Below are 21,172 nucleotides of genomic sequence, written 5' to 3'. Positions count from 1 at the left end.
GGTTACTTCTGTTTAAGTTTTTGTGCAAGTTTTCAAATTGGGCAATCGGCTCTACTCAAACAGCCATGGATTTTTTTCAGCTGCCCATTCACCCTGTGTCAGTTTGTTTTATAGGGAGGTGTCATATTGGCAAAAACAACTGGCTGTCAGATGAAGCATTAATTTTCACCCTTTATTCAAAAGGCTCAAACATATAAACAAAGTAAAAATAACATACAGCTGGCATCCTTTTAAGGCATTCCCACTGCCACCATGTACTTATTGCCACTGTGTCATCAGTTCCTTCTCTTTCTTGGCATTCTGTCTCTAATGTTCTTCTCTCCTCTTGCACATAGCAATTTGCAAATCAGTGGTATAATTAAATAAAATGTATGTGTTTATTTAGAAGCAGGCCACAGTGATAATATATATATATATATATATATATATATATATATATATATATATAGGCTTGTGCCCTTATCTAATCTGTAAAGCCCAATCATGTCTATGTGCTTTTTATATATTTAAAGACCTGTAAAGGTTGCAGAGTCAATACTTTGCTTAAACAGTAGTTTTGAGCAGAGTGTATTCTTAGGCTATAGTTACACAGTTTAGGGAAGGGTGGAATTGAGAAGTGCAACTTGTAATGCTTGATTTATTCTTTCTGAGGAGACAAGTAATTTTTCCCCCACAAAATGACTCTTGGGATATGGTAACTCTGTCAAAGTCTATATGCATCTTTTTCATCTAACATTATTTATACGTAATAGAAACGATTATGGGTAGTGTACACAACAAAAAGTTACTACATAAAACTACGTCTTTTTCTTGAGTACACATCAGAAAAAAAACCAAATGATTTGCTCTTGGTTTCTTCCAGAGAGACAGGAAAGAAACTTATAAAGGCATTCCGCGTAGGCACAATCTTATTCATATGTGCTTGTAAATGCTCACCAATGTTCTTTAAACCTTATCAGGCAGCAATGATGAAGTTAGTGGCTTCGGTCTGTCTTTTTGCAGGATTCACATTGGACTTCATAGGTGTATTGATAAGTGGACAAGTGTTAGACATTTTGGGTTACTTGTGGAACAACAAATTATGTACTTCATAGAAAGTGTAATTTATTATCTTAAACAAAATAAATGCCCTTGTGATTCTTGTTTTGTGTATTATCTTAAACAAAAAGAAACATCTGTGTTCTGGAGAATATACTTTGTAAAATAAAAGTTTATTGCTTAATAAAGGGGTGAATTCAAAGAATCAAAATTTAGAGATGGCCTTTGCTGGATTACAGTGACAAAAACACAGTGCCTATGGCACTAGCTATGGTGTTACTATCAGGTCTTTCAATATTAATTTAATTTGTAAAGCCTTTTGCAGTTAGTTATGAAGATGTGATGGTTGAAATTAGATGCATTTCTTAAAAGCATAAATGTGAAGCATCCATCCCTTTTTATGTGGACATTAACATCATTAATAATAATAATGCATTTTATTTATATAGTGCCTTTCTGTTGAGTCTGACATTCCACACGTATCATTGTGATTTTCTGTTTACTGTAATCATTTTTTGATTAACTGACATGACCATAGCAATTGAACGATTGGTAAGCATCTAATTTCATAGAAAAGGGTGCAGTATCCTGGGGTGGCACAGTGACGCTGTGTTAGCGCTACTGCTGCCTCGCAGTAAGGAGACCTGGGTTCGCTTCCCGGGTCCTCCCTGCGTGGAGTTTGCATGTTCTCCCCGTGTCTGCGTAGGTTTCCACCAGGTGCTCCGGTTTCCTCCCACAGTCCAAAGACATGCAGGTTAGGTGCATTCCTAGTGTGTAGTGGGTGTGTATGTGTGCCCTGCCCGGGATTTGTTCCTGCCTTGTGCCCTGTGTTGGCTGGGATTGGCTCCAGCAGACCCCCGTGACCCTGTGTTAGGATATAGCAGGTTGGATAATGGATGGATGGATGGATGGATGGGTGGGTGCAGTATCCACAATTGGGGAATAAAATGAGCAGAAGGAACGGATAAAGAAACAGTGTAGGCCATAAGTACAGCATTTCTGACTAATCAGATCAAAAGTACATAACATGGTAGGTAAGAATTTAAGACATTTTTTCAGAAAAGCTAAGGCAATTCAGTCTGCTAAGCTCCTTTGGTTAGCTTATTGCTAAGTTGGTTCAGTATCTCACCGAGATACTTTTAAAAGATGTCAACTATATGACTTTAAAGAACTTGAAAAGTTTCCTACACAACATGTTTATCCTACTTACAAGCTCTGTGTTACAGTTAAATTCGTAATTTTTTCATTGGATTCAGAAATTCTAAAAAGGTAGTTATTCACACGTAAAAGATTTCCCCCATATTCTCCTCTCACAGGTTTTATTGGCTTTGCCTCCTCACTGAAGAAGATGGTTCAAGACTGGAATGGTAAAGATGATGACAGTGATCAGCTGTTTTTTACCAACCTGTACCTTAATCCTGAAATGCGGGTAAGTATTCCTTTGTTTCTAGACATTTCCTGTGTGCCTGCACTATTCTCATCTACATGGTGCTTGAAAAACATGTTTTGATGTGTTTTAATAAAGTATACCTAGTCGCGTATTACCAGAAGAACATAACTGTAATGTACCTTAGAAGTATGCTATTCGATTTACATATATTTTTTGCTATTAGTACTTGAGCATTATGTTTTGAGTTTTAATTGCTTGCCTTTGTACGATGTTTTTTAATTATGTTGTATATATAATTACTTTATACCACTATGGCCTTCTAAGTGAATTTACGCTCTATAAGAATAAATTATATCAATGTAAAAAGTTCCTGATAATTAAATCAGCTATCAATTTTCTTTGAAAGGCAGACTCATGTGTGGGTATTTCATCTTAGCTGTTTTTTTTTCCCGGTCAGTAAACAAGAAAACAAGTAATTTCAACTCCAATTTCAGGTTATTTTTTCAGTTAAATGCAGATATTTTGAAGACAATGCCTTCTCATTTGATAACTCCGTTAATCAAAATGTGCTTTAAAAAAGTTGATTTTTTAATATTTGTTACTCTTCACTTTAGGCTCTTTATTTGCCTGGGATAAATCCATAAAACAAACATTTTTAAAGCCTTACCCAGCACTTATTTCCCATGTTATGATAGTATGGGACTTAAATTTATGGTTCTGGATCTGGCACAGACAAATTGTCTTAAAAGCATATTTATGTGTTAAAACTTTTAAATTCTTGAACTTACTTTATTATAAATCTTGTACAGTTAGTTTCATTGTTTATGCATAGGATCTAATTTCTACACTTTTAAGATTTTATTCAAAATGTTTCTTTGTTTCTTTGACCTACAAAAGTGTTTCACTTTTTCAGAAGTGAATTTTGTAATATTAATGTTAATTGTTTGATAGTTAGGTTCCCAGTTTAATAATACACTGCATTAAGGACAGTTGTCAAATCACAGAGAAGAAGTTCAAATGATTTTATTTCACTTAGCAGACATCACTAGAATTAAAATACAGTGTAGAGCAGAAAGTTATTCCAAGACTCCAGATATAATGAGCACTGCAAAGTGAAAAGATGGTGAAAGAATGCTGCAGCATTACTCTGAGTGTAGTGTTATAAAAAATATTGAATTTAATTAATTTAATCCATCAATTAGTGGCTTAACCCATGCCTGCCTGCCTGCATGTATACATCAGTGAACACCCATTAAAAAGTGGTATATTATAAGTGATGTTAATTCAGTTTGAGTGCAGCACCAGCTTGAGTGCTGTGCTTCAGTGTTTGAATATATTTATAAATGAATTTTTTTTCAAAATAATCACCTTAGTTAAATTAATTAGCATTGATAAGTGACAAAACATAATATTCCCAAACTACTTCATGGTAGAAGGAGGACACACACATCCGCAAGTGTCCAATTTAAAATTAACGAGACACACACACATCTGTGATGATGTGGAATTAAAACTAAAGAAAAAAATAGTTGACACAAGAAGAACCATGAAATTCCACACACAAAAAAACAGGACCCTAATTCTTTCAAACAGTAGCACTAACCATTGCACCATAGTGTCACCTTGTAAAGTAAATATATTATAATGTCAGATTTGTGTAAGGTGAATTATGTCTCTGAAAGGTTGAAAGTATCCTTTATTTGGATTCGCGACCTTCAAAATTTTGAAATTGTCTAATTTATTGTGTATCTATCTAAAATTGTTACACATGTATGAAAATGATCATACTGTGAATCGCCTATACATTTTTTCTTTAACATTTGCTTTAGTTTGTCCCTCCTTGAATTTTAAAACATGCAAACTGATGATGTGGCCTAATATATAAGAAGGGAAACCAAATCACATGAATGTTTATTTTCGTTGAGAAGGATGCAATGTATTCTTTTTTAGTGGTTTATTTTTGAAGTTTGCCTTCAATTGCTTTATGAAGCCATAATATTTAATGTCTCAATGTTCTTTATGGGCGGCACGGTGGCGCAGTGGGTAGCACTGCTGCCTCGCAGTTGGGAGATCTGGGGACCTGGGTTCGCTTCCCGGGTCCTCCCTGCGTGGAGTTTGCATGTTCTCCCCGTGTCTGCGTGGGTTTCCTCCGGGCGTTCCGGTTTCCTCCCACAGTCCAAAGACATGCTGGTTAGGTGGATTGGCAATTCTAAATTGGCCCTAGTGTGTGCTTGGTGTGTTTGTGTGTGTCCTGCGGTGGGTTGGTACCCTGCCCAGGATTGGTTCCTGCCTTCTGCCCTGTGTTGGCTGGGATTAGCTCCAGCAGACCCCCGTGACCCTGTGTTCGGATTCAGCGGGTTGGAAAATGGATGGATGGATATTCCATTTTCAGAATGGTGTATCAGTGTGACATTACATGTATAAATTGGGCTTTATAAGAAATTCAGAAAGATTTCTATTTCTGGCTATAGCTTTATGTACTTAAACGTCTACTGCCATTTTGTCTTCTTGATTCCCCTCTTTTCATGTGGAGTTTCCTCAGGTAATTAAATCTGAATAAAGCAGTGGTGTGGACACAGGTACAAATTACATTAAATTACACTTATGTATCATATCCACCTGTGCACTCATTAGCATGCAACAGTGAAAGTAAAACATTAAACATTAAAATGAAAAACATGAGCACAACATCTAAAACTTGGAAGATCAACACCCAAATGGTTTCTCCAGTCTTATAAAAATGATAAATCTTTATTTGTAATTTCTGGACTGACACAAAAAATATAGTAACTGGGAAGTACCAGAATGCTTACTTAAGCAAAGAGTCCAGGTAAAAGCAAAAGGTGGCAAAAATAACAACCTGTAGCTACATTGGTCCCCAAGAACCACATACTGTAAAGACCACTGGTATAAACTGCCAAGGCAGCATTCATGGAAATGCAGTATGGTGCTCTTTTGCAACCATTATTAATTAAGGTGGTTATAGCAGCTCAAATCAAAAACAATTTAACTCCAACCTGGAATTATTCAGGCTTTTTTTAAGTATAGCTTTGAGACTGCTTTATTCAAAGTAAATATCCTTTTCTTAAGAGAGCATACATGAGACTTACTATGATTTTACTTTTACTACATCTCAGCCCAACAGTTGTTACTGCTGACTGAAGTGTTTTGCTGTTCAGAATTTAGTGGAATCTGTTTCTTTGGTACTGCATCCAGTGGTTCAAGACCTAGCTCAGTGACAGACTACAGGTTCTGCATATAGTGGGTCACAAAAACTCTTTACTCTTTAAGATCTGTTGCCACTCTCTTTTATTTCCACAATATTTTCCCTTGACCATGTAATTTTTTAAAAAAGAATATTTTGTTGTAATGAGGAGGATGCAACGGTTTTTTGAAGACTAGATGTTTGTTAGAGATCATCTAGCTTATTTACTCCAGTCAGCCATCCATTCATGCATCGGTTCATCTGTTTTATAACCTTCTTTCCAGTTTAGATTTTCAGGGAGTCAGCACTTATCCAGCAACACTGGGAGCAAAGCAGGAACCAATCGGGGAAGGGCACACTCATACTCTTATTAGGCCGGGATTCAAACCGAGGACTATAGAACAGTAAGGCAGCAGTGCTAAGCACTGTGCAATTTGCCTCCCAACATGCTTCATATCTTTGGTAATTTGTAGTTGCAGGAAGATGCACACACTTTTAAACCTAGCTTGTATTTAAATCAAGCTTAAGATAGTTATCAAATATCGCCGTAGGAAATGATAAAATCATACCGTTACCTGCCATGAGGAATCCTTGTGCCATTTTGTTTCTTACCTTTCTCAAAAAACATCAATAAATATTCCTTTACCCACTTTTTTGTCTTTTACTCTACAAAAAAAATCTAATTCATGCTTTTATCAGACTGACTGAAGTAATTTTCTTTTTATCACAACTTCAGTTTGCTCAGACTGTGTTGTCTGAGTCCTCATCTGGACTTAGAACAGTGAGTATATAATGCTTTCAGGAATTAGTACAGCATTGCTATGTATTTTTACAAAGCTTTACTTAGCCTTGTACTTGACAAAATCCTCCAGCACCCTTTTTGTCCCACAAGGTAGTCTTTGTTCTGAGGGTGGTGAAGTCTTCTCTTCTACTACTGTATATAATAGAAGAAAAGGCAGAGCAGGCTCTTTTTTCTTAGGAGACTGCGTTCCTACAGTATGGGTAGTGACACCCTTTATATATTCTATAACTCTGTGGTGGACAATGCAATTTTTAGATTTCTGTGCCAGTAACATCATTTCAAGAGCTGCCCACTGAATTTATAAGCTAATTAAAAAGGTAGCCTCAGCTATGGGACACACTCTGAACCCAGTGAATGTAGTAGCAGAGGAGAGAATGAAAATAAAACTGATGCCATTATGAACAGTGCTGCACATCCTCTCTCTGACACACGAGTATTGAAGACTTTCAGCCACTGAATTATTCAACAGAAGTGTGTGAAGGAGTGATGATGATGTTCCTTTGTACCTTTGGCAATATGCCTTTATAATGCTTTTACTGTGACTATAATTGCTCTTTTTATCTTTAGCCAAGTCAGATGTGTTCTTTCTTTTTAGTAGTTATTTTGTGCATTTGTTTGTTATAATATTCATGTATTTATTTATTTACCTAATTATTGAGCTTCTGTAAAAAAACAAATGTCCCCCTTGGGACAAATAAAATTCTATCTATCTATCTATCTATCTATCTATCTATCTATCTATCTATCTATCTATCTATCTATCTATCTATCTATCTATCTATCTATCTATCTATCTATCTATCTATCTATCTATCTATCTATCTATCTATCTATCTATCTTGCAAACTAGTTTTTACGTACTTATGTAATTTTAGAGTCAAAAGTGTAACCTTGTTTATGTATTTAATTTCTTTACTGCCTTTATTGTACTCAGGTAAAGATTAGTTAAGAACTTCACTCAAGGGAAAAATGTTTTATAAATTAAAAAGATTATTACTTTTGTTATTATTTGCTTAATTTTAAGATTGTAAGTATTCTTCTAAATTACATCAAAGCATTGACGAGAGTTTTTGATAATTACAGTTCTGGAGGAATACAGTCTAAACGTTATAAGATTTGAAATTGAAAATCAGCTTTTATTTACTATTTTGCAGGACAAAATAAACATGTCACTGGACAATAAGTGCCGGATATTTCAGAATCTATATAGTGCTCTAGGTAGGTCATAATGTTTTTTTTGAGTAGAGTGTTGGGGTTACATTCACTTTAAATGTGTTTTTCTTTACTTTTTGTGCTGTATATAAAGATGGTTATTTGCTCATGTCTAATTGAAGTAAGTCCAAGAAACATGGCATTAGGGTCATCAGATCAAATATCACTAGTCTACTGTAACCAAAATAAAAAGAAGATGAAACCTTATTAGATAGGCAAAACAGACATTTGAATATATAGGAATGCTGGTTTACTTTAGTTCTCACTTGCATTACACTTCACTACAACCCTCTGTTTCTTGAAAACATACCTGTTCTTAAAGATAATCTGTCAGGCCTAGTGACACTATTTTTCATTGAAAACAATTGCTTAGTCTGTATTAATTGTATTATAGTTGTTGACAGTCTTGATAATATGTAAGGTTTATCAGTCCTACTTTTAAAATATTTTTGCTTCCTACTTTTAAATCTTTGTGTTTCCTTCCCCATAAACTGATATACGTGCTGTGTTCAGTGAATCTAAGTAAATTTGGCATTTACTGACTGAACCTGATACTTTCTACTTCTTATATTTCAAAAGCTTTTTAAAAGTAGCTAAACTGGTAGAAATTTGTAAGATTTCATATTTGTGATTTGTATTTGCTTGGCTTGGAGAGAAGGGGAACTGCAGACAGAAGAGTGTCACAGAGGAAAGGGACAGGATTACCTAGAAGGTGCTGAAAATGAGGTGCTGGAACTGAAGACACTTCTAGTTATGCCAGTGAAGAAAGACAAGGACTTTTAAGGGCCAATATGCCTTGTCTTTCTGCTAGGAAAATAGGCTGGAGTACTACAAGGGGAAGAAATCCTCAGCCTTGGTAGAGACATGCAGTGTTGCTTTAGGAAGCATCTAACAGATTCCTAGTCAGTTTTTAGGGAAACCTGACCTCTGTGTAACAGACAAAATGTGGCCGTAAAAGGTTGGCCAGTTTGTTAACTCCTCATAGGTCCAAACATTTGGAAGTGAGACCATATTGCCCTTTTAGATGTTGAGACTAACATGGCACAAAGCTCTCCTTTAGCTAAGTCTTAATTAGATGTAGCATTTAGAGGGGTGCCTAGGGCCAGCCCTTGACTGGCTGGAAACAATGGGAGTCTGAAGACAGTAACAAGAGAGAGGAGAGAGAGAGGAAATTGTGTGTGTAAATATGGTATGGGAAGATGAACCAGCCACTCTTAAGTGATAAAAAGAGTGACCAGCTGATTTTAGGAAGCCTCAGAGGGAGCAGGACTTGTGTTTTCTTTTGGTTTATTGTTGTACTTTTGTTACTTTCTGTGTTTGTACCTTTTTTGTGTGCCTTAATTCATAATAAATAATTCTCTTCAGATTATTTTAGATTTCTTTGGCATCATTCTGGGTTCAGGGATGGTTCAAGTTTACTCCTATCTGTTTCATGTGGTTTAAGATTTTAAGGGCAACTTTGCAAAAAACAATGTAGCTATAAAAGCATGTACAATCCTATACTTTTCAGTAATGGTTGCTGTTGTGAACAAGTTTAGCTTTGCTACTTCCTAGGTCCTGTACCTGGGTATCTTTCCTAGATTGATCATAGTCTATGCCAAATTTGTATGTTTGCCATCTGGCTGGATGGGTTTTCTATTGACACTACAGACTCCATGTGAATGACAAAGATGTATACATTCAAGAAAAACAGGTGACAAATATGGACTACAGTATGTGTGTGTGAGTGTGCATGTACAGTGTAATGCACCGACATTCCATCCATGGTTGACTCCTAAATTTCACATTAAGATACTGGGATAGGCTGTGGTTCCCTTCAACTCTGTAAAAGAAAATGTAAGATTATTAAATGACTGACTATGCATTATACATTATGGTATATATTTTTTTTTTTTTTTTGTTAGTAACTTTTTTACACAAACTGTTCCATTATAAGTGTTAAACTAATGATGGAGCTGGTATAGACAGGATTTTTAATTCATATTATCTAACTAAATTGTATATATTCCCTAATTAATGTATTTTATTTTTCCTATTTTATATTGCAAGATGCTAAGTTAAGTGCGTCAAATCTTACTGTAAACTGTTTGCTTCATGTAATTTGTGTCTATATTTCAAGTTCAGAACAAAAATCCAGATTTGCACATAGGAGCTTGTCAAGTCTTTGATCATTTTTATTGCTTTCTAGTTTTTTTTTTTTTCTTTTTTTCACCCTTCAATTAAGAAAAGCCTTCTCTGTTACAGCAGTGCTACTATCTTGGAGAGCTGCCCAGATCCACTTTGTAACAAAGCCATCATAGCCTGCCTAGTCCTCCAGTAGCAGCTGGAAAGGAATTTATGAGTTTGCTGTGATGTGTCTCTGTACACGTAGACCTGTTGACTCGAGGAATAACTGGGCCTGCATTTAACTTCCTCCCTGGAGCACTGCAGCAACCCTTTATGCTGAAAAATAATAAAATAGATGACGGTTCCATGGAAAACAAAGCTGCTTTTAGCTGATTTTATCAACATGCATGTCTTCTAAAAGGTTTAAAAAGTGTTATTCAAAGCACAGTGCATAGTCACATCATTTCCAAGTTAAAATTTCCTTTTGATCTAATTTACTGTATTAATGACTGGTAATAATCATGATGTGGAAAAATATTTAAAAGACAAACCAGAAGCATATGCCACCACTGTTTTAATTTAAATAATCAAATAATAAAGCTTTGTATGGATCTCTACTTCAGATGAAGTTGTCCTGAAGTTTGAAAATGGGAGAGTGCGTGCCAGAAATGTGGTGTATGACACTTTGCCTGTTCTTGTCCATGGCAATGGACCTACAAAGGTAATGCTGCATTCTCAGCCTCAAAACATATACATTCTGTTTTAGTTATGTACTATTTATTATTTACTAAAATAATATTTTCACCGCACATTGTTTCCAGTTTTCCCAATTCTGCTATTTGATCTTGACACTCTGAGCCAGTCATTAAGTTTATCAATACTTGAACTCATTCATAATAAATATATATATATATATATATATATATATATATATAACATGCATTTTAAAAATATAATTTGTTTGAAAAACAAAATATAGCAGTAGAAGCAAATGAACTTAGATACAGTAATTTACAATTTAATGTACTGCATCCTATTTTACTGCAGTGGACTGGTGCTCTGCCCGGGATTTGTTCCTGCCTTGCGCCCTGTGCTAGCTGGGATTGGCTCCAGCAGACCCCCCGTGACCCTGTGTTAGGATATAGCGGGTTGGAAAATGACTGACTGACTGACTGCATCCTATTTTAAAATTTTAAATGAAACTATTTAAGTGTGAAGGGAGTAAGTGAATATATAGAGTTTAATTTACTCTGTTTCATCTCCTCCTGGCATTATCAACAATTATTAGACTTTGCATTGAAACACCAGCGGTCAGAATGCAGTTTATTAGGGAACTGAAGATTAGCTACTCTATTCAAACAATGCCACTCAAAGGTATGTGTTTGCCAAAGGACAAAGTATGACAGGTGACATTGATGTTTGGTATGTTTCGATGCCCATCACTTAAAATAGATGGCAGTACAAAGCAAAGCAACACCTTTAGAAGGAGCCTTGTTAACTTCTGATGTAACGTGGAGTTAGAATTTTGGTAGCAGCATAAGAATTAGCATAAGAGAAAGAGATGTATAAATACTAGTCCTCGTGGCAAGATGAAAGTCACCAGCAGGCAGATGGTCAAAACATAAGCAAGCAGCAATTTAAAAAAAATTATAAGACAGTGTCAGTCAGTCAGTCATTGTCCAACCTGCTATATCCTAATACTGGGTCATGGGGGTCTGCTGGAGCCAATCCCAGCCAGCACAGGGCGCAAGGCAGGAACAAATCCCGGGCAGGGCGCCAGCCCACCGCAGGGCACACACACACACCAAGCACACATTAGGGACAATTTAGGATCGTCAATGCACCTAACCTGCATGTCTTTGGACTGTGGGAGGAAACCGGAGCACCCAAAGGAAACCCAGGCAGACACAGGGAGAACATGCAAACTGCACGCAGGGAGGAGACGGGAAGCGAACCGTGGTCTCCTTACTGCGGCAACATCAAAAACTGACAGTGGTTACAAAACAAAATATAAACAGTAAACAAAGAAGCTGTAACATTATGTATGATACAATAATATAATTCATTACTGTTACAATGACATATCACAGATAGGTTAGGATTCTTCCAGATAAGCAAAATGAGTTTTCATGAAATCAATGCAGTGTGGGAATTCACAATAGATTTTTCATTTCATCTTGTTGTTCTGTCTTGTGTTACTCTGAATATTACTGTTAGAGGATTTGGGGTGATTTTAGATTCAGTGTTATTTGAGCGATATTTCAATATGTTTCAATATAAAGCATTCACAAAGCATACGATCTAATGTTTTGTGCACTCATAATTTGGATCTTGTCCTATATACATTTCAGACAGTTTTAAACAAAACATATTTATGCAGTGCATAATTTTAAGCTGAATTATGGCTTGCTTTGCATAGAGTGAAGAAAAATGTGTTTTATAGGTGGCTATAATTTTTCCAAGAACTGGAGCATAACCTTTTTTTAATTATAATCACCATCAAATCTTGACTGCTGCTAAGTACATGTCACAAATAAATATTAAAAAAAACAATATATGATAGGCACATCCAAAGGCAGACTTCATAACAATAACTGACATGAGGCAAAGGCAGAGACTGAAGAAACAGTCTTGAATGAAGATTGAATTGAAGCCTTTGTCCTGAACCAGTTTCTGTGATGAATACTAGTAAACACTGACCTTTGACCCTAAACCTTAATGACTTTTTGTGCCTACAGATTACCTCCTTAACAAATATTCTCATCTTTTTTCCCCCACAGCTTCAGCTGAACTATTTGGGCAACTACATCCCTAAGGCATGGACCTTTGAAACAGGCTGCACAGTGTGCAATGAAGATCTACAAGACCTTTCTGTTTTGCAGGTGAGTGTAATGGTACCTGTTGAAATCTGGGTTCAGTGCCAGATCTGACAGACTTAATGCTTAGGTTCTTCAGAATGACTTGTTAGTTTTGAAATAGTGGTTGGCCCTCAAACAACCCAACAAAATCAGAAAAATAACAAGTGTAATTTCCTAGTTAATCCGAGGAAACACATTAGGACTTATGTGTGGCCTTCTGTTTGCTTGAAGGATAACAGGCATTCTTGCAGCCCTGAGCCTTCAGTTGCCCTTAAAGGGCTAGTTCATCAAGGCAGTTTCCTGCGTGCCTGTTGTGTCAGATGGGCAGCAGGGTCTCCCACTTTTCCCTCCTATCTTCCACTTTTGGCATTTGCTTCTTAGACAGAATCAATTGTCCCTTGCCATTACTGGGTTGTCTTGTCCTCTATTGTCCTGGGGCCTCATGTGTAAAACCTTACTTAGATTCCATCCTAAAATTTGAGAATTTCAAAAATGGTGTACGCATAGAAAAAAAAATGGATTTATAAAACCATATATACGTCATGTCCAACACTAAGTTTTGTATACATCTGTAATTAACTTAAAACTATGTGCTCATGCAAGTGCTTTTAGCAACTCATCATCACTTCCCACTGGAAACCATGAATGGCTTTTTTGAATATTAATGACCTAATCACCACATATATTTAGCCATGTTCCTAAGTGACATCTTTACTTTTAAACCATGGGAGAACATAGAAAACTCAGTGAATATTAACTTGAGGTATTATTGATGTGGTGCTGAGTTTAAGGAGTGGTCCCTCCAACGAATACACTGAAGCTAAAATAAGTCTCAAATAAAGGGTATTTTTTCCATTTTTTTAAAACCGCAGTTAATGTAAATATATTAATCAAAAGATTAGGTGCACAGTGACATACTAGCATTGCTGCTGTCTTGTAGTAAGGTGGCAAGGGTTCATACCCAAGGTGCTTCGTGAGTGGAGTTTATATGTGGGTCAGCATGGATTTCCTCCCACAGTCCAAAGACATGGAAGTTAGGTGAATTGGTGATGCTAAATCATGCCTGTTGTATGTGTGTGTGTTCACCCTGCAATGGGCTGGCGCCCTGTCCAGGTGTTGCCTGCGCTTGTTGGTTGATTGCTTGCTGGATAGAATAGGCTGCAGCTTCCCCTTGACCTGGATAAATGGTTTTAGAGAATGGATGGATAGATCAACTACTACTACTGTATAATCTGTCCTGCCCAAACCAACTGTCATTTGCATGTCACCAATCCTTAAAACAGATAGAGAAATACTCTTTACAATTTCAATTACAGGTTAGTTCACTGCTTCAGACTTAGCTTGGGGTGGCATGGTGGCGCAATGGGTAGTGCTGCTGCCTCGCAGTTAGGAGACCCTTGTTCGCTTCCCAGGTCCTGCATGGAGTTTGCATGTTCTCCCCGTGTCTGCGTGTGTTTCCTCCGGGTGCTTCGGTTTCCTCCCACAGTACAAAGACATGCAGGTTAGGTGCATTGGCGATCCTAAATTGTCCCTAGTGTGTGCTTGGTGTGTGTGTGTGTGTGTGTGCGCCCTGCCTGGGGTTTGTTTCCTGCCTTGTGCCCTGGGATTGGCTCCAGCAGACCCCTGCGACCCTGTAGTTAGAATATAGTGAGTTGGATAATGGATGGATGGAGATTTAGCTTGAGGAGAAGTTATTTTAACTTGAATATGTTTTCTACAGTATTTTCCTTTTCAGTAAAACAGATCCTCAATTGTCAACACGTGAGATTAAATGGCAGTGCCAGTGTTTTGGCTGTGGCTTATGTCTGCATGTCCAAGCAGAGGTGTAGTGGTCTGAGCCAATTTGCCTCAAACATCACAGCGTACTGCTGTAACAAAATATTTGAAAAACAAAAATATGATATTTGTCTCTATGGCAATGCAAATAAATAACAAAAAACACACACAACTTTCAAATCAGTTAACTAAATTGCACCTGAATGTTATGCCATTCATACATTTTTTAATTTGTGATTGTCTTGCCACATTTTAAATACATAGGCAAACAATCTTAAAAACAAAATGTTTTCTATCATTTAAAAATCATTAGTGGTACTTTTGTATTTTTTTGTGATGAGTGTGGCTATCTTATAAGCTGATTTAGACTTTTTACAGCTCTCCATTTGAAGTTGTGTGCTGAATTTGAGACTATATATTAAAGAGACCATCTCACAGAAATCACGCAATCTCTGTTCCATTATAGGATTAGACCAATCAGGTTTAGAAAATGGATGGATGGACATCAGAATGTGTCTGAGGTGTAAATGAAATGCCGAATAAAATACAATTTGCTGTTCATTGCATTGTCCTGCTGTCTTGTGTAGCGAAAATACCAACACTAAAATGTCTGCACAGGACTTATGGATGGTTGATAGTCAAAGCCACTTTCAACATCAAGTTTGTGTTTTATAAATCCTGACTTTTTAGTAAGAAATGGCTTACACATTTTTCCAAGCATAGGCAAATTTTATGCAAGAGGTTTCTGGAGTATTGTTATGTACTTCCAACCAGGACATATTTGTCTGTCTGTCTTTCTGTCTATCTTAATACTAATCCTCCCGTCTAATGCCCTCCAAGGCATATAGCACAAACACATAAATAACATACCCTCGCCTAGTTACCAATGTTTTACCACACTTGCATTTTGCAGGACCTGTCCTGCTGCCTGTGTGGCTTTATCTTCTCCCCTTTACCCTGGAGGTCTTGAGTGAGTTATAGCTGTGACCTTTGCCATCATGGTGGAGCCCTTGTCCCTGATAATTTGGTCTCCACTCTTATAACAAGTCCTACACCCACAGCCCTCCCTCAACCCCCAACCAGCCTGGATTAAGAGGTTGAAGTGGATAAAGATGTAAGGCTTTTAAGGAGTGGATTCCCTAGGTGATGTTAATGGGTGATCTGGGCCTGTAAGATGCCCACCTAAATAAGGTAGAGTCAATTGTTTTAAGTTTGTCTGGTGTGGCACCTTCATTTATGGAATGTTCATTTCAATGTCCCTCTTAAATTTCAATAACAAATCAGAAACCAAAACTAATTTGTATATTTTTGTGCTTTCAAGCAGGTGAATGAAAATTGTGTAATGCAAAATAACAATATAGATAGAAGTGTATCATTTTAACTTTACAAATTCACTAGCTTCTTAGAAAACAAATCATTGTTTGTAACTTGCTTATTTTTTTCTGAACAGAATTACCCTTCATCGTTTTTTTAATGTTAGACTGTAATATTGATTTTCTACAAATGCCAAATTGCCATTTTTAGATATTAGTTAAAAACATTTAATGTTAGAGTCCAGGGTTAAAATTCAAAGGTTGGTGAGTTTTTAATTCCAGCTTGGAAATGTCTTAATGTACAGTGGATATCAAAAGTGAACATATGCTCATTAAAATTTCAACTTTAAAGGCCAAGAATCAAGAAAAATCATGTCAGACTTGTTTCCACATTTAATAAGATCTCACAGCCAGCATAATTCATGCTAGGAAGAAATTGGTCACTTAAAAAAAAATTGAAAGTAAAAAAAATGAAAATGTAAAGATTATTGGATCATCTTTGGAAAAAAATGAAAATGATCATGAGAGATCATGTAGATCTGATATTTTTATGCTGGATTTTTAACCTGTTATTTACTTCCTGTAAAGTCGATAACATTTTAAAAACTAGGTTCTTCAATTGCCTTCTACATTTTATAACAAAAAAAATTACATGGCCTAAGCGGAACAAAAATAAATTTGTAGTGAGTAGGATACAAAGAGTCATTATCTAAAAATATCAGAGTCCTGTTGCAAAGGCTTCAAACAGCCATATGTGCAGTGGCTATTGTTGTAAACCTTGTCTTAACAAAAAAAATAATGTTTGCTTGTGTTTAGGTGTCAATACCATGTCTTCTTAATGAATGGTAAAGCTTTACTGATGAGAATCTGGGTTTTCTCTGGGTACCCAGTTTTCTTCTCACACTCAAATGATGTGTGTGTGTGTGTTAGGCTTCATTTTTGATTCTAAATGTGGTCTGTAATGCACTGGCCAGGGTTGTTCCTGCCCTGTGCCTGATGCTGTTGGGATAGGCTTCAGTGACCATGAACCTGAACTGGATTAATCTGGTTTTGTAAAGGATGAAGAGATGGATAGTTTGCAGCTTGTTGAGTAGCTTAACCCTATTAGTATTTTAAGTGTTTCAGATTATTATTGTGCTGTTTAGTGTCACCCAATATTGCTTTATGCCATTATCATGTAATGTTATTTTTTATAAGTTTTGTGTGTCAAAGAGATGTCTGAACCAGACCTTGGCATTTGCTTGGTCTTTATAGATGACGAGCTGTATATACCCGGCGTTGCCCGGGGCAGAAGTAACCTAATCGGTCAAACAGTTACATATATAAAAAAACCGAACCTAATCGGACAAACAGCTTCATATATACAGAAGCGAACCTAATCGGACAAACAGCTAATCTATATACATAAGCAAACCTAATTGGTCAAACAGTTACATAAATACAAAAGCAAACCTAATCGATGAAACAGCTTCATATATACAGAAGCGAACCTAATTGGTCAAACAGTTATGCATGTGCAGAATAATTTTACAAAGATTATGCGTGTTAACAATCATTAAAAAGAAAAGATTGAGGAACTCTTCTTCTATATGTGATGAAGCTGGATGAAGCTGACTTGACGAAGACGTAGGTGGCATAGATTGGTTTTTCTAAAACAGAAGAAAAAAATTAGTATCTATTATTATTTTAAATTAGAATGAAAATGAGAACCTTGATTAGAGATAGATTATCCGTATTAAAATATGTGCATGAATAAACTTTTGCTAACTCTCTACCAAAAGTTTATTCATACAAATTGGCATGGGATGGCTTTGTGAAAAAGTAAAAATTAGATAAAAATAAATTGAGAATGCGTACTTCGATTTGACTGAGATTATCTGTAATGATGAAAAAAAAGTTTAGTATGTTTTTTTTTCCATACGGGAAGGATGTAAAACCTTACATAGGCACCCTTCAGCCCGTACTGAAGGGTAGTGTCAGATTCTTACTGACTAAAAAACACCCTTTTTATTTTTTATTTGGTATATATGTAAGTGTTTCACCGATTAGGTTACTTCTGCCCCGGGCAACGGCGGGTATATACAGCTCGTATGAAGTAATATATAAGAAGCACATTTCATATAAATATAAATTATTAAACAGTAAAATCTTCTTCTGTAATTTGCTACCGTGGCAATTTGTGTGTCTGTCCAGGATTTTAAATGACCTGTAGCTCGCAAACCGTTGCACCTATACACTTGAAATGTGGTACACATATAGTACGTCACGTCTACTATCCGCTTTATGGGTGATGATTGTTTTAGTCTTTTTATCTTTATTTTATTTTATTGTACAATCAAGTCCTATCTGCGCACAGCAGGGCAGCCGTGGGCGGATGGGTATGGTGTATTCACTCGATGTTATCGTGCATTGCGCTGTCAGTGGTATTTTGATAAAAGAATTTGAACAACATATAAGAAGCGTATAAATTATTAAACAGTAAAACATTAACATTTAAGAAGTAAAGTTACATTAAGTACTACTGCTGTGCCTTCGGGTATACCTAATTTTTTGTTTGCCCATTACATGCTTAAATGTATAAATTTTTTGGTGCACCTACCCGAGAACACGCGACATATAACCGAGCGTGGGAGAAGCATGGATTTTAAACACGCGTTGAGTTGATGTGCTGGTCTCCCTCGTGAAATAACTGGTAATGTTTGACTAAAATCTACAGCGAGTAAAACGACATTAGCTCCTATTTTTTTTTTTACGATCTCTGAGATGTTGCTTTTTTCGGTTCAAGGCTTCATAAGCTGTTTTATGTTGTATGGTGTACTTATCCCAAACCATCATCTTTGAATGTTGCAAGACTTTCACCTTGTATGTAGATCGGGGTAATTACATTCATTGCATTCCTAGTCTGAATCACAATGTGATTGTATGGGTGGTTACCTGGCACTGTAGGGTTGCCACCCGTCCTTTAAAATACGGAATCGTGCCGCGTTTGAGAATGAAATTGCGCGTCCCGTTTTGAATCAGTACTGGACGGGATTTATCCCGTATTTTTTTTATCATTTTTTTTTTAAAGCAGCGTCTCATGCAAATCATCCCACACGCATTTTATGAAGATGCCTCCTTTCCTACTTTTGATTGGGTAATACTTGATGTCATCGTTAGTTTGATTGGTGTTTTTAACTGTCCAGTGAGTAGGGCGTGTCTTTCAACCGTAAGCAGATTTTTTGTACTGGTATCACTGACCTCGACGACGGCGACGTTATACGTCAAAAATAAATTACGATAAATGACGATTTTAGCGATACTTTATTACGACAGCGGCTACATAGACACGATCAAATAAAAACAAAAACATCAAATAATCATTCTACATTTTCAAAACGTCGAAAAAACGATGGAATGAAAAAAAGGCCCACCCGACGACCCACCCATTCCATTTTTATATATATAGATAATGCTCAAAGTAACGTGTAAGTGTCAAAGCTAATATACTTGTTGTCATATATACTGGGTGCACCATTGTGGTGTTCCACATTGATCTTCACCAATAGAGCTTCAAGTACTGCATTTACAATACTTCCTCACTATTTAATTGTATCTTTTCTTGGTTCTCTAGTTCTATAGTTTCAAAATTTTACCCGATTACCTCATTTTCTGTATGTATCTTGCCACGTACTGTGAAAATTAATCATGTGCATCGTGACATATTTTAAAATAAAAACAATATTTGCTATACTGCCTGTAATTTGTATTCATTTTTAAACTAGTCAGGACAGCCGGTTCTGTGCATGGTTGAATTAAGTTCAGTTGTGATCACTAAAGAAATTCCCCAAGGTGGAAACTTTTTGGCCCCAATCCAACATTTCTCTGATTAAACCTTGCATGGTGGAGCATACCTGTCCCAAATAACAAAAAATGCCACCTAGGGACATTTCCCTAATAAAGTGCAGGTGTGTTCCAGTTTAAGAATGAAACACTGCCGGTGGTCTTCCCCTGTGCAAGTGGAATCTAAATTTGGCAGGGATTGGTTTCAACAGCATGGATTTGCATAAGACACATTCAGCCTTGTATCTTTAAGTATTAGTTTACTGTTATTCTGGGAAATACTACTGGAAATGACTCTCATACATGTATATAAGAATGGGGTCTCTAGTAGTGAAGGGCCCTTGACAATCACAGAAATTTAAATTCTGCCCTCCCAAGTCAAACTTTCCCTGTCACACAGACCAAGTGCTAAGCAGCAATGTGCATTCCTTACATTTCTAAGAGCACTCAATTTCTTCGGTCCTAAATGGTGGTGGGAAAATGGAGACCTAATTCAGGCCTTTAGTAGTTCAGGAGTCATTGCATATGTCCTGTAATTACAGAGTGAATTTTGTACGCAAAGAAATTAGGTGAGGGTGCATTCAAAACAAAAAGCATAAATTTGATTTAGGTAGCCAAATGAGCTTCATTGACTGTTTTTTTCCATTTGTAAAATGTGTGTTATTTTAAATTATGAATGGAATATTACTTTCTCATCTATTTTGGAATTAAACTACTGTTAATTGAATCAGCATGTTTCTGGTTTGGCATGTTCAGTATGGTTTTGGTTGGTCCCAAACATGATTTTACACTTCTTGCTTCATTATTTTCTCAAATGCTATCATTGTCAGTTTAATTGTGAGTTTAATTCTGAAGCATGCCCTCTGCTTAAACAGTGAGTAATTGTAACTGTGGGTAAAACATGGCTTCTTGAACTGATTTTCCCAGGTTCTAGGAAATAAAACTTGACTGTTGCTTGTGCAGTGTTTTAAAGAAACAATATTTATTAAATAAAATATGCATTTTTTATTGTTAGCAGAGACACCTGTTAGTAATATGTGCCAGCTAAAACAAATGATTTTCAAACACATAGCTGTCGAAAATATAACTGCATACAATTTTCCAGTTGGTTGATATTATTTTGAACAAGCTAATTAATGTGGTCATAGGCAGCAAAATTTTCTGTGATTTAAAGTTTTTAATAGAAAAAAATAGTCAAGGACTTTGAAATTTCATATACTGTATACAAAGAAATGCACATCTTAACCCCCTATACAAGTTGCATGCTCCCACGAATGGAGATATTAAGACAAGAGAAATATGGTACAAAAGAAAGGATATGTTTAACTTAATTTTAAATGCAGATATCACTCCAATAAATACAGTATGTAGTGTATTATGTAATACCAGCTGAAGAGAAGTTTTTGAACAATATCATTGTCATACAGTTCTTCAGAGGAACCTTTGACAATTTTATGTCCATCTTCAAATGAGTTGGAGGCATTTTTTTAAGCACATATTGGATGGGATGTCTTTGGACAGTCCATTTCAGCAGCCTTGGCTCAGTGAGGCTGTGGCAAATGTTTTACACTTGTTATAAAACTAGTCATTAACATTTTCTACTGCCAGTACTATACAGTATACGGATTAGGCTCTGTTCTACTAATTTTG

The 21,172-nt window shown here is 36.3% G+C and overlaps 1 protein-coding gene across 2 annotated transcripts in view; it reads left to right on the top strand.

Annotated features, from left to right (window-relative positions):
* The window catches only part of plod1a (procollagen-lysine, 2-oxoglutarate 5-dioxygenase 1a), a 67,625-nt gene that overhangs the window by 18,580 nt on the left and 27,873 nt on the right, over positions 1-21,172 (top strand). For both annotated transcript variants that reach the window (XM_028807462.2, XM_028807460.2), the window contains exons 5-8: positions 2,355-2,467; positions 7,590-7,653; positions 10,377-10,474; positions 12,534-12,635. In XM_028807462.2, coding sequence (XP_028663295.2) covers positions 2,355-2,467; positions 7,590-7,653; positions 10,377-10,474; positions 12,534-12,635 — 377 coding nt within the window. The remainder of the gene's footprint in view (positions 1-2,354; positions 2,468-7,589; positions 7,654-10,376; positions 10,475-12,533; positions 12,636-21,172) is intronic.

Source organism: Erpetoichthys calabaricus, chromosome 8, assembly GCF_900747795.2.
Source record: "Erpetoichthys calabaricus chromosome 8, fErpCal1.3, whole genome shotgun sequence".
Classification (NCBI taxonomy): domain Eukaryota; kingdom Metazoa; phylum Chordata; class Cladistia; order Polypteriformes; family Polypteridae; genus Erpetoichthys; species Erpetoichthys calabaricus.
This window is presented reverse-complemented; position numbering and strand designations above follow the sequence as displayed.